At 43.2% G+C, this 14,627-nt stretch overlaps 2 protein-coding genes and 1 pseudogene across 2 annotated transcripts; all 3 read right to left on the bottom strand.

Annotated features, from left to right (window-relative positions):
* Positions 1–846: 846 nt before the first annotated feature.
* LOC139923186 (uncharacterized) lies at positions 847–2,832 on the bottom strand. The gene is made up of 6 exons (XM_078291866.1): positions 2,787–2,832; positions 2,294–2,638; positions 2,036–2,077; positions 1,746–1,865; positions 1,515–1,579; positions 847–1,397 (listed from the first exon to the last, which is right to left on the bottom strand). Exons 1-6 carry the CDS (start codon positions 2,830–2,832, stop codon positions 1,275–1,277), a joined length of 741 nt encoding a protein of 246 aa, XP_078147992.1. The 3' UTR covers positions 847–1,274.
* A 3,348-nt stretch (positions 2,833–6,180) lies between these two features.
* On the bottom strand, positions 6,181–8,198 carry LOC139928685 (uncharacterized; annotated as a pseudogene).
* Positions 8,199–11,148: 2,950 nt separating this feature from the next.
* On the bottom strand, positions 11,149–12,729 carry LOC139928677 (uncharacterized). The gene is made up of 5 exons (XM_071921300.2): positions 12,684–12,729; positions 12,221–12,565; positions 11,676–11,786; positions 11,449–11,522; positions 11,149–11,334 (listed from the first exon to the last, which is right to left on the bottom strand). The coding sequence occupies exons 1-5, from the start codon at positions 12,727–12,729 to the stop codon at positions 11,212–11,214; spliced, it is 699 nt and encodes a 232-aa protein (XP_071777401.2). The 3' UTR covers positions 11,149–11,211.
* Between the last annotated feature and the right edge of the window lie 1,898 nt (positions 12,730–14,627).

Genomic DNA, 14,627 nt, shown 5'->3' with positions numbered 1-14,627 from the left:
AGTCTGCTTGAAGGACAAGTGAGTCTGAGTGCGATAGCAGTGGTCCTGCCTCTCAGCAGGGTGCTGATACTTGGGGTGGCCGATAGAGTAAGGTGACAGTTGGTGGCAGAAAATTGTGGAGTCATGAAGTCATTTTCTGTTGAATTGAACATGTGTATGAGATCTCATTTTAACAATGTAACCCTTTCATATCTGCCTATAGAAATGTTGGGTTGCATCAGGCATCTTTGCTTCAAACTTGAAAGCGGCAGCTGATGCACCATGTTTAGACGAGAGAGCAAAGTGAGGTGTGAAATGTTTGGTTTGGCCTGTGATAACGGGAACATTTCCATCATTTGAATCTCTATAAATACAACACAAACATGATCTGCACATCTTATAAGCAAAGAAATTGTCTTTGATAAAGTAGTATCATTGTTGTTCTGTGGAAACAGTGAGGCTTTTGTTGTGTGTGGTTACAATTCAGAGAGCTGAAGGCCAGTCTTCCTGTGGTTGACACCTTGCTGGCTGAGATAGACAGTGCTGTTTGTCACTGCAGTGGAAAATGGCAGAGGGCCATAAAGACTTGTTGCATGTCCACATGTGCATCCAAACACACTCAGGATAGAAAACTGAAATGCTGCTGTATCTTTGTATTTTTCATTCACACATTTGACTTACCAGTATAGACCAAAGGCATATAGGCTGTATCAGAAGTGAAAATATTCAATAACAGATACAAACGCTACAGAATACTATTTACACACTGATGTCAGAACTTCAACACAAATGTAGAGGCCGGCCATATTTTCTTTACATGACAGAAGCAAGTACGTCAGTATTCACTGCTTCCTTTGACCGGTTACAAAGCTTTGACATGACAGGCCTCATGGTTTTCACCTCAGTTGTTCTCTTGCCACACTGTGCTGTCTCTTCCTGTCAAAGAAGTGATGTCTACCTAACTTGCTCCTCCCCTGCTGCAGACGCCCATCTAACTCTCTATAAGGGAATTTGGACAGTGATACTGGCCCCTCCTCTGTCACACATCAATCATATTCTTTTGATTTCAGATTGAGGTCTAAGGTAGGTAATATAAGAGGAAGATTTGGTTTTGGCAAAGTGAGAGAGAGAAAGATGAAGAAACAGGTGAGAATCAAACCTCAGCACTAGCAAGAGGATGTAAATTTTGCATTAACATTGGATCTTTATTAAAAAAATTCCCCAGTGACAAAACAAGAATAGTACAACAAAGCATCAGTTCCACACTGAGTTGCATTTCCAGTGTCTTCATGGTCCTATCTGGTGGCAGCATACACAACATTAGGTTCCACCTCTTTCTCTGATGCAGGCCTCCTGCTTCTCTTTGGTTTTGGATGGAAACTCAGCGCTGCGTACTTCAGCTCATCTGAGTCCAGATTCTGTAAATAAGAGTACACACAATCACACACATCTCACATAGCTGGGTTTGTAAGAGAAGGTTAGCGTTAGCATAATCATGACTTGAAATGATTCCAGCACCTTTTAAAACATAGAACATATAAAATAAATCTTAAACTTGGATTCACCTCGTTCCTTTGTGGCTGCAGTTCTTCTTTAGTAACTAAATAACAGAGAGAATCAGTCCAATAAGTTAATTATCATTGACTAAAAACATTGCTGTTGTCAATGCATTTTGGTGCAGGAGGAAGTTTTGGATTTGTCCATCATATTGACACAACTTAAAGAGAATGTGCAATAAAATATAACAGATAGCTCTCAGAAAGTACCTGTCTGAAGTTGGCTGATTTTGAGAACCAGACCGACGATGACCATAACGAGGAAAACAGTCACACCACCCAGGAAAACAGAAGCCAGGCTTGTTATTCCATCAGGCTTTTCTACAAGAACTAAGGATTATTAAATTAGACTCTCTGAACTCTCCTGTAGTGGTTTTAGACCTGGCTAATGTTGAAATGGACAAAACTGACTTGAGATAAACTGTTTTACTTTCAAACAAGTGACAAATATCAACCTGTGCAATGAAAGAAATCTTTATGAGAGGGAGGGAGAATCTTACTTTTAGACTTGTCATCCTCTTCATCATCAAAGTCCCCATTGCCTTTAAAAAAGATGACGGTATAATTTAATCTTGATTTTATTTTGACTATATTAGACGTAATACTATTTTGACAATATTTAAATAGACCACATATGTTTGTCTTTATGTTGTTTTGAGGTTACTTTGAGGATACATTTCAGATATAAGTATCATGAGAAAGACATAACAGTCATGAACTAGAACCAAAAGATAGACAAGACTTAATGATGATCTTACCTTGAACCTTTAAATAAGTTGCATTGACAATGACTGTGTGTCCGTCTATGTACAACCCACAGAAATAAAGTCCAGAGTCAGATAAATCCACTTGCTTGATTTTGAGAAAGACAGTGGAGACATTGGATGTCATTTCAAATTTGCCATTTTGAAAACCATCACACAACCGAGCGTCGTCATCTGACTTGGACATAGAGAAGATGCAGCAGGGTTTGGCTCTGTTGACCAGTCTGAACCACTCTGAGTAAGTGGGAGAACTGGAAATGTTGGTGCACATCAACGTGACTTCTTCACCAGGCTGGACCTCCACAGTCTGGGATTCAGAAACCGAGACAGGGATCCAGCCTGAAACAAACACCAGAGAGAACAAGTGATTTAATCCTAGGTTGATAAGTTATTAATTATTTATAAGTATCAATTCTGGTGGGTTACTGTATTGATGAGAAGTTAGTGATGCAGTTAGTGTTGAGAATAATATAATATCAGTACTTACTCAGGTTGTAGAGAAGTAAAGCTGTTACCAAGGTATAGCTCATCATTGTGCATATGACTGTATCACTGCAATGGCTCTTAATATAACTGAGCTCCAGTGAGGGGGTTTCAATAGAAAGAGGCGGGGCGTTTTATTCTGTTTATTGCTTACACTGACCACATGAATGCTTTTGGATAATTGGGTTCATCATAGCCTCAAAAAGAGTGAATTATAAAGTTTATAGTTTGAGGAAAGTTATTCTTCAGCCCATGTTAATTAATAATTCTTGCTCATGTTCCAACATGTGACCAAAAATGGAACATCGAAGCCTGTCAAATCGATTCTCAGCACAACAGGGAAGACAACCTAAACTTTTGTTGATCTCTGCTTTAAAAATGAACTCACAGGACAGTTCAGAGCTGCTAGGAAATATAACTTTAAATCTGAGTCTGGTCTTTCTATGACTGAAGAACTAGACAAGCTACAGAACTCAAGATGACTTGTATCTGCAGTTGCAGACAGTTGACTTGTATGATTTGCTTTTTTCAGGTTTTTACTTTCTGACAGGATCATCGTCCGATTGTGTCGCCGCACGCTGCCTGAGGCTGAATGCGTTGAGTTTCCCTCCAATGCTTACAGGAGAAACTGTATTGCTGACGTCCTCGTCTTTTTGTTTGTTACAGTTGTATTGTTTTGTCCTAATTGATTTACGTTGTCATTATTATTATTGTTATTACCTGTAGTTATTTTATCAGTCAACTTCTTTTTTTTAATCATGTTATGTTGGTATGAAATCAAACACTGTCATGTTCACAGTATGTAAGAATACAAAAAATATCATGCTTGGGAACACAAACGCGGTGTCCGGGTTTTCTCTTTTTTTGTCAGAAGAACGTCTGCCGTCCTTAACATGTGGAACGTTACAGCTTTTAAGAACATATTGAGCCCCTTTAAATTCAGAACTGGGTGAAAACAACCGTCTTTCGTTTTGATGAGAAAATAAGTGGAATACAACACCCCAGGTTGTATCAGGGGGTCCACAGGTTCAATAGCCACTTTTACCAAGAGGGTGGATAACTCCTGGTTTAGGGCCTGAGCTTTTTCCAGGTTGTTCACCATGGTCATTTTGACCCATGTGAAGACTGGGGGCTGGCATCAGAATTGAAACTTGTAACCCAGAGTCAGAGGTGTGAGTTGCCCAGTAACTGAGCTGCTGCTGGGAAAAGTGACCAACAGCCTAGAGCCCTGCATTCCAGCCCGAGCCCGACAGAGCCCGAAGCTATTGACAGACGCGGGCCGGGCTTCGGGCCGATTTTCACATCACTAGATCGGGCTCTGGCTTTTTGGCTTGAAATCAATAGGCATATCAATCAAAGAAACTACTAATTTAAGAAAATAAATAAAAATTGATTATAAAACAAAGTTAAGTTAGAAAAATGTTTTGCCTATCACATACACACACAGTCTGCCTGGTGCACACACACATGCCCTGTCGTCGCTTCCAAGCAAGCACATTACTGTTCTTGGAATGTTCTTGAGAAAATGGACTTTAGCCATGTTCTTTGGTGAAGCTTTTGATCATCGTACACAGCATGCGTTCCGTTTGCGTATCCAAGCTGCTACACCAGCTCCGTTACGGTCAGCCCGTTCTGTTGCGCTTATCTAGGTTTTTTTTACCTAGGCTATGGGTAAGAGAACACAGTTATCTAGTTTTGCTTATTGTTCTATAAACAACTCACGTTGTACTGTGAGGAACATTAATGTACCATAGAGGAGTACTTATGTCACTTTTTTGAGTGTAGGTGTACTGTTGCCAAATAGAAGCTTCTCAGCAGCTATCCGTGGATAACCTCATGTCCAACATTTATTTAAGCGACATTGGTTCATGTATCCTCTATTTTGTTAACTGACGGCTCTGATCCGGCTTTATGGTAGCCTACTTTGCGCTCGGCCAAAACTGACACATTTAATACTGGTAATGCTTTGGAAGTGTTTTGTATGGTGTTGATTTAATAGGCTATTCGAAATTGATCAAACATATTAGGTTTATATGTAAAAAAAATAAAATAAAATACATCGGGCTCGTGTCGGGCTCTGGCTGAGAATTCTCATAAGCCTTAGGACTCGGGCCGGGCTCGGGCCTAAATTTGAGACCCGTGCAGGGCTCTACGACAGCCGACCTAGACCTTCAGTTCCTGGCATCACGACCTTTATAGGCTTCAGGGGGCAGCAGTTAGTCTTTGGGGCCCTAGTCTGCTTGAAGGACAAGTGAGTCTGAGTGCGATGGCAGTGGTCCTGCCTCTCAGCAGGGTGCTGATACTTGGGGTGGCTGATAGAGCGAGGTGACAGTTGTTGGCAGAAAATTGTGGAGTCATGAAGTCATTTTCTGTTGAGTTGAACATGTGTGTCGACCAGGACGCCGCTGTGCAGATCTCCTCCACACCTGTTCCACTGAACAGTGCCGTCGACGCAGCCACACTCCGTGTTGACTGCAGGAGGGTCCCTACCTGCCAGCACATATGTAACCAGGTGGTAAAATAATATCTATGGGAAATAAAATCCATGTGAATGAAGTTCTCCGTTGCTGCGATCTGGCTGGGGATGCTTACTTTGGACAGCAGGGGGTGTGGGTTCACCATTTCCTGGAGCGCTATGCCTGCTGGGTGGTCAGGGAATGCTGGGAAAATACAGGAAGTATAATGCGCTACTTTTCGTTGGCGATGGCCACTGGTTACAACGGATTGCAGATGGTTGTGGACTGAAAACCGCACACGTGCAGGCAGTTTGCTGGCGGTGAATTCAGTATGCAACAGTTTGTTGATTGTTTCTGTTTGCTGTTTTGTATTTTTGTTTGTTAACTGAAATGGCAGTGTGGTGAATATGTTTGTGTTTTTCCGTTTATAGAGGTGCCACTGCTGTATATTTTTGCTACATGTGTTTTTGTTTTGTTTATCATTTTTTGCTATACAGAAAAGGAAATAAAGTCCCCACAAAATAAATTTGAAGTTGTGTGTTCAATTTATCCTGGCTTCACATAAGCCTGTGATATTCCCTCACAGAGCCAGTTGGCGAGTCTCTGCTTTGACAGGGGCTTGCCAGCCACACTGTCCACACTGCATAGCACACAAAAAGCTGCTGTGTGCGCCTCACCATGGCTGTGCGTTCCACATAACATGCCAACGCACGCACGGGGCATAAACGTTGGAATGGAGGATAGAAAGCCTCTAGCTGAATCGTCCTAGACCGAAAAGAACTATTGATGTGCTTGGGTGCAAAAGATGGATTCTGTCTGAGTGTGGCGCCACTCAGGTCCCCACGTATCAGCAAACAGCTGGGATGGACCGAAAGAACGCACAAGTCACTCACTCTCTTAGCTGAGGTCAAGTCTGCCTAATCGGTTCAAGATCGGTTCTCCTTAGACAGAGCCGCCAAGACCAAAGGCAGTTCCCACTGGGGGGGCGGTGGAACGCACCACTGGGCGTTTTCTCCTAGCCCCCTGCACAAAACGCTTCATGAGGGGGTGGCCGAAAACCGACCTCTCTCCAAACCCCTCATGGCAGGAAGAGATTGCCGACGCATACACTTTAATAGTGGAGTGCGCCAGCCCGCTTTCCAGCAGGCACTGGAGGAAAAAGAGAACAGATCCAATTGAACAGTTCAAAGGATCGATGTTCCGCTCCCCGCACCATTTCTGAAAGCCCAACCATTTAGCCTTGTAGCTATCAATGGTGGATCGAGCCCTCGCGCCCTGGATGGTCTGCACCACATCCACAGCCAGTCCAGCGCGCATCAGTCTGTCCCTCTCAGGAACCAAACCATGAGAGGCTGTCCCAGGGTGGGCATCGTGCCTATCGCTCCATTCGCCTGAGACAATGCCCCCCAAAACTGGGGAACTGTCCAGGGCAGAGCCAGCAGCAGCTGTCTCATCTCCGCGTACCATGGTGCCGTTGTGCGGTCCGGGGCCACCAGAATGAGCGACAGTCTCTCCACTCTCACTCTCGCCAGCAGGGGAGGAATGAGACGAAGGGGAGGAAAAGCATACAGCAGCTTTCCTGGCCATGGCGCGTGTCCGAACGCGTCCACCCCCAATGGGGGAGCGTCTCGGGGAAACAGAGAGAACCACAGGGGACAGTGGGCGTTCTGCCGGGTGGCGAACAGGTCCACTTCCGCCCTCCCAAATCGGGACCAAATCTGGTCCACTATGTCGGGATGTAATCTCCATTCGTCCTCCAGGGGCCCGCCCCTCAATATGAGGTCAGCCCCCGTGTTCTCCAGGCCTGGAATATGCAGCGCCTTGAGAGAACGGAGGTGCTCTGTGGCCCAGCGCCACAGGTTCTCAGCAGCCTTCAACAACGGTGCGGATCGCACTCGGCCCTGTCTGTTGATGTAGGCCACCGTCGAACGGTTGTCGGTCCTCACTAGCACATCCTTCCCCTGTAACAGAGGCAGGAAGTGCTGTAGGACCAGCATGACTGCAGTCAACTCTAGTAGGTTGATGTGCTGGTTTGTCCCTGAAGGCCACACACCACCGACTGACTTCCCCAGGCAGGTTCCCCCCCAACCCGTCAGGGAGGCATCTGTGAACACCGACACGTAGGAGGTCACTCTCCCCGGCGGTGTTCCCTTCGCCAGTATTTGGGGGGTCCCCCAATATGCCAGGTCCTCCCTGGCTGTTGGGGGATGGTTACCATGTGATGTTTGTGACGTTGTGGATCCAAATGCAATCTGGCAAACCATCTCTGAAGGCGTGTCATATGGAGCAGCCCCAGTGGAACCACAGGGTGAGCCTCCGCCATGAGACCCAGGAGCTGCATGACGGTCAAAGCCGTCACTGTTCCGCCCTGTCTTGCCCGCCGTACCGCCTCCTACAACACGGCCGTCTGTCTGGGATCTGACAGACACGCCCATAGTGTGAGAGAGTCCAGCTGCACTCCCAAATACACCACCTGTTGGCTTGGTATGGGTGCGCTCTTTCTCCAATTGATGGCAAAACCTAACCTGGTTAAGTGCTGCACCAATTGTATTGTGTGGGAAATAGCCCATTGTTTCGAGTGGGCCCGTATTCCCTGGCGGCGCAGGGGTGCGTGCGGCGTGTCCACACACTTTGAAAAAGTGTGGGGGGCCAGGGAGTAGCCGAACGGTAGTCTGTTGTACTCGTAAGCTACCCCCTGAAAGGCAAAACGCAGGAATTTCCTGTGTCTTCGAAGCAGAGTAGGCGGCGGAGAGGGTAAACGGCGGAGAGGGAAAACAGCGTTGACAACGCTGTGTGAGAAAGACTGTTCTCACACACGTCCGCTTGCCTCTGAGGCAAGAATGGGGCTGCAGAATTTCACCGGTTACACGTACATACAGTCTGGTAATTTTATTCTCATTCACTCTCATTCATAAATGCGGTTGTCGGGGCGCCCCGGTGGCTCACCGAGTACAGCGCATACCATATAAGGCTCAGTCCTTCCCGCAGCGACCCGGGTTCGAGTCCAGCCCGCGGTCATTTGCTACATGTCCTCCCCTCTCTCTCTCTCCCATACCTTCCTGTCTCTCTCTCACACTATCTCTGTCAATAAAGCATAAAATGCCTAAAATAAATCTTTAAAAAAAAAAAAAATCCTAGTTTGCACTGAGCCCCGCTATCTTCCGTTAATTTACATACGTCCACGTCTTCCGTTGCCCTATAAACTTTAACGTAAGGTAACGTTATTACCTGTGGTATTTAAGTGATGTTAGTGGAATTATTTAACCGATAACCGTGTCGTAATGTTTCAGTGCACTGAATAGGCCCTTTTCACATTCTGGTGCATTACAACTTCCTGTTGCCAGCTATGGCCTTCACTAAATTGCTCCACAACCTGCCCAAAAATTTTAATTTGTTACATTATGTATCTAGTGCTAGTAACCATTACAATTTTGTTGTTTTTGTTGTCTTTGTTGAATTTGTTTGTCAATAAGTCGCAAAAAGAAACTTGCCACAGGAAGTTGTGATGCACCGGTTTCTCAGCATGGAAGCTGTTACCATGACGATGTGAAAAGGGCCTATTGAATTGAACTTACGCGCCGTGGGTCTGTACAGGATCTGTGCTTGTTTACTTTTGGGTGATGTCGTCCACAATGTTCATTAAACTAATGATAAATTTGTTTTTACAAGGTCATCACAGGATGTGACTGTAGGCCATGGCCTGGGGAAATGATGAGCAAACATGTCGGCTGCATTGGGAGGGAGAAAGTATCTCTTAACAGTTCTTATGCTATTGATCTATTCTGGAAACAAGATTGCATCAAAAAACAAACAGAAGTGATTGCAGCATCAAGAATGGCAGTTACTGTGAGGTCAAGGCCTTTAGAAATGACCAGGTCCAAAGTATGACTCTTTGTGAATAGACCCAGAAACATGCTGTGAGAGATCAAAGGACTCTAATTAACTGATGAACTGTTTTGTTTTGGAATTAGTAGAATTGTCAGTATGAATGTTGAAGTCACCAGAAATTATAATATAGTTGAACTCTGTAGAGATCTTAGACAGCAGCAAATTCATCTAAGAAACCACCTGTGTGGTTAGGTGGGTGATAAACAGTGAGAAGTAGAACATAAGATTAACATTTCAGAGGGGGAGGCGGGGGGCACGGTCCAGAGAGGGAGCTGCAGCCCGAGAGACAGTCCGTATGCCTGGCTGTGCAGGAGTGGTGCAAAATCATACTTATGCAAAATCATAGCCTCAAGGAGTGAGTTCTAAAGTTTATAGTACAAGACAAAACTGTTCTTCAGCCTCAGCTTTAAAAATGACCTTGAGCATTTAAGAACACATTTAGCTCCTTAAATTCATAACTGGGTGAAAACCACCGTCTTTCTTTTTGACAAGAAAATATGTTATGGTTACCCAGGTTACCCCCAGGTTATATAGCCCCCAGTGGTCCTTCCTTTCAGCAGGGCGCTGATACTTGGGGTGGCAGATGGAACAAGATGGCAGTTGGAAGCTGCCAGGAGGGAGACTGAGGGGGACCGGTGGCAGGAAGGTCCCTGCAAAGGCCTCAAAACTGCTGTCTGGTCTGGTTTGTCTGAATGGCAGGCTTTGAGTGCCTGCTGAGCGGTGATGCCGAAGAATTTGCCTGGTTCCAGTGTGAGGCTTTGTATTCATGTTAGTATTGTAGTAGTGGAATTACATCTCAAACAGAAAATATAACTATATCCCATGAAAATCTTGAGCATTTTCATCATCTTTTTTTCAAAGTCATTTTCTGTTGAATTGACATATCATTTTCACACCATGTTCAGACAAGAGAGTGAAGTGAGGTGTGAAGTGTTTGTTTTGGTCTGTGATGAAGGGAACAACATTGTTTGAAAAGAGATGGAGACATAGTTGCCATGATGCTAACTGATTGCATCTCTACAAATACAACACAAAAATTAGCTGCACATCTTATAAGCAAAGAAATGAATTGTATTTGATCAAGTAGAGTCATTCTTGTTCTGTCTAAACAGCGAGGCCTTTGTTGTGTGTGGTTACGATGCAGAGAGCTGAAGGCCAGTCTTCCTGTGGTTGAGACCTTGCTGGCTCAGATAGACAGTGCTGTTTGTACAGTGGAAAATGGCAGAGGGCCATGAAGACTTGTTGCATGTCCAAGTTTAAGTTTGTTTGTTTATATAACCCTGTATCACATGCATGTTTCAAAGGACTTTACAGAGAATTAACCTAACTAGATCTAACTGATCAACAATCAATCGTAGAACAGAATGATATAAGACAAACATCAGGAAAAGCACACAAGACACACAGAAGCAGGACCAAGGATAGAAAACTGAAATGCTGCTGTATCTTTGTATTTTTCATTCACACATTTGACTTACCAGTATAGACCAAAGACACATAACACAATATCAGAAGTGAATATAGAAATGCTATAGAATACCATTTACACACTGATGTCAGAACTTCTACACAAATGTAGAGGCCAATCATATTTTGCTTACATAACAGAAGCAAGTACGTCAGTATTCACTGCTTCCTTTGACCCGTTACAAAGCTTTGACATGACAGGCCTCATGGTTTTCACCTCAGTTGTTCTCTTGCCACACTGTGCTGTCTCTTCCTGTCAAAGAAGTGATGTCTACCTAACTTGCTCCTCCCCTGCTGCAGACGCCCATCTAACTCTCTCAGTAAGGGAATTTGGACAGAGATACTGGTCCCTCCTCTGTCACACATCAATCATATTCTTTTGCTTTCAGATTGAGATCTAAGGTAGGCAAAATAAGAGGAAGATTTGGTTTTGGCAAAGTGTGAGAGAGAAACATGAAGAAGCAGGTGAGAATCAAACCTCAGCACTAACAAAAGGATGTATATCTTGCATGTACGTTGGATCTTTATTACAAATTTTTGCCCAGTGACAATAAAACAAGAATAGTGCAACAAAGCATCAGTTCCACACTGAGTTACATTTCCAGTGTCTTCATGGTCCTATCTGGTGGCAGCATACACAACATTAGGTTCCACCTCTTTCTCTGATGCGGGCCTCCTGCTTCTCTTTGGTTTTGGATGGAAACTCAGCGCTGCGTACTTCAGCTCATCTGAGTCCAGATTCTGTAAATAAGAGTACACACAATCACACACATCTCGCATAGCTGAGTTTGTCAGAGAAACAAACATCATTAGTAGCATAATCATGACTTGAAATGATTCCAGCACCTTTTAAACCATAGACCATATAAAAGTAAATCTTAAACTTGGATTCACCTCGCTTCTTTGTGGCTGCAGTTCTTCTTTAGCAACTAAATAACAGAGAGAATCAGTCTAGTCAGTCAATTATCATCGTCCAAAAACTTTGCTGTTGTCAATACATTTTCGTTCTGGATTTGTCCATCCTATTGAAACAACTTAAAAGAGAATGTGCAATAAAATAACACATATCTCTCAGAAGGTACCTGTCTGAAGTTGCCTGATTTTGAGAACCAGACTGATGATGATCATAACAAGGAAAACAGTCACACCACCCAGGATCACAGAAGCCAGGCTTGTTATTCCATCAGGCTTTTCTACAAGAACTAAGGATAAATTAGACTCTCTGAACTCTCCTCTAGTAGTTTTAGACCTGGCTAATGCTAAAATGGACAAAACTGACTTGAGATAAGCTGTTTTACGTTCAAACAATTGACAAATATCAATCTGCGCAATGAAAGAAATCTTTATGGGAGGGAGGGAGAATCTTACTTTTACACAAGCCATCCAATTCGTCATCAAATCCGGCATTGCCTTTAAAAAAGGAAAACTTCATCTTTATTTTAGTTTGACTGTATAACAAATAATCCTATTTTGACAATGATTAAATAGGCCACATATCAGTTACTTTTTGTCTATATGTTGTTTTGAGGCTTCTGTGAGGATACATTTGACATCTAAGTATCATGAGAAAGACATAACAGTCATGAACTGGAACCAAAAGACAGACAAGGCTCAATGATGATCTTACCTTGAACCTTTAAGTAAGTTGCGTTGACAATGACTGTCTGTGTGTCCTTGTAAAACCCACAGAAATAAAGTCCAGAGTCAGATAAATCCACTTGCTTGATTTTCAGAAAGAGAGTGGAGATGTTGGATCTCATTTCAAATTTGCCATTTTGAAAACCATCATAGAACCAAGCGTTGTCATCTGACTTGTACATAGAGGAGATGCAGCAGGGCTTGGATCTGTTGACCAGTCTGTACCACTCTGAGTAAGTGGGAGAACTGGAAATGTTGGTGCACATCAACGTGACTTCTTCACCAGGCTGGACCTCCACAGTCTGAGACTCAGAAACTGAGACAGGGATCCAACCTGAAACAAATATCAGAGAAACTAAGCGATACTAATCAAAAAGTATCAATTCTGGTGGGTTACTGTAAGAAGTTAACAATGCAGTTAGTGTTGAGGATAATTTAATACCAGTACTTACTCAGGTTGCAGAGAAGTAAAGCTGTTACCAAGGTACGGGTCATCATTTACATATGACTGTATCACTGCAATGGCTCTTAATATAACTGAGCTCCAGTGAGGGGGTTTCAGTGGAAAGAGGCGGGGCATTTTATGTTTTATGTTATTTGTTCGCTCACACTGACCTGCGTTTGGATAATTGGGTTTATGCAAGTAAGTCAGTCAGTAAGTAAAAGTTAATTTGTATTGCACATTTCCTACACAGGAAAACTCAGTGTGCTACACATAAAAGCAAAACTTATAAGCATACAAAAACAGCACAAATTGTACAAATACACATATATATACAGTACATACCTTCACACAGTGGAATAAAACAAAAAACCCCACACACACATACAAAAACTACTCATAGGCTTTAGAAAAAATTAAAGTTTTGAGTCGCCTTTTAAAAATGTGTATGGTAGGGGCACATCTCAGGTCTTCTGGCAGTCTGCTCCAGAAACCGGGAGCACTGGAACTGTTTCGCCAGATTTTGAATTTGTCCTTGGAACAGCTAGGAGATTGGTGCTAGATGATCGACCTGAGAGGCCTAGATGGCTCATAACCACTAAGTAAGTCAGAAATATATTTTGGAGCAAGTCCATGGCATTTAATCCTTTATATACTAGAAGTAGAATATTAAATTCAACCCTGTAACACACAGGGAGCCAATGCAATGACCTAAGAATGGGTGTGATGTGTTCCATTTTCCTCGTCCTGGTCAAAACTCTAGCTGCAGCATTCTGAATAAGCTGCAGTTGCCCCACATTCTTTTTAGGATGACCGGAGAAGAGGGCATTACAATAATCTAGCCTACTTGTTATAAAGGCATGTACAAGTGTGACTGTGATTAAAAAACCTCTTAATTTGGAAATGTTATTTAAATGGTAAAAAGTGGTTCTAGTGATGTTGTTGATAAGGAAGGAAGTTCAGATCTGCATCCATAATTACATCAAGATTTCTGACATGGTCACTGAGAGAGAATCTAGATAAGCAGACATTTCCTGTCTCTGTGCTTCTGCACCCAACACAAGTATCTCTTTCTTATTTTTGTTTAATTTAAGAAAATTTTAGGACATCCAGTGTTTGATGTCCTCTATGCGTTTGATTAGTGAGGTGACAGGTCCCAGATTACAGGGGGACAAAGAGATGTAAAGTTGTGTATCATCTGCGTAATTGTGATAACATACTGTATATTATGGTGTCGAATGACAGATCCAAGAGGGAGCAAGTACAGATTGAATAACAGTGGTCCAAGAACTGACCCTTGTGGGACTCCACACACAATGTCTACTTTTATAGACTTTAAATTTCCAAGGGTGACAAAGAAATTACGACCGCTCAGATAAGAGGCAAACCAATTTAGAACTGGGCCAGATAGGCCGACCCAGCTTTCCAGTTTTTGGATTAATACGTTGTGATCCACCGTATCAAAGGCTGCACTCAGGTGCAACAGTACTAGAACTGAGAGCCTCTTAGCGTCTGCACTGACTAAAGTCTAAGCTGGCGTGCAATCTCTTCAAGATCTCTAGAGTTAATAATGGAGAAATGTGACATACAGCCTCAAGGGTACACTTTTGTGGTACGAAGAGAGGATCGACTTTTTTTTATCAGGGCGTGATTTAACTATATTATGCCTTATGTGTGCTATTTTGTTGTTAAAGAAGGTAGCAAATTTGTCACACGTTGCTGCTGAGAGAAGGTCATTTGGGATTGATAGTGGGGGGGGTTTACAGGTAGTCAGTTGCAGAGAAAGGAATATGTTATGCATTGTTTTTGTCATCTATAATTTTTGAGAAATAGGATTGTTTGGCAAGAGTCGTCTGTCCTTATATATGTCATAGTGAATTTGAAGATTGGTCTTTCGCCATTTGCGCTCAGCCCTCTGACACTCCTTTCTTAGCCTCCTCACCAGTTCTCCATG

Source organism: Centroberyx gerrardi, chromosome 23 (genome assembly GCF_048128805.1).
Source record: "Centroberyx gerrardi isolate f3 chromosome 23, fCenGer3.hap1.cur.20231027, whole genome shotgun sequence".
Taxonomy (NCBI): domain Eukaryota; kingdom Metazoa; phylum Chordata; class Actinopteri; order Beryciformes; family Berycidae; genus Centroberyx; species Centroberyx gerrardi.
Note: the sequence above shows the minus strand (reverse complement) of the source record. Positions and strands in the feature narration are given on the sequence as shown.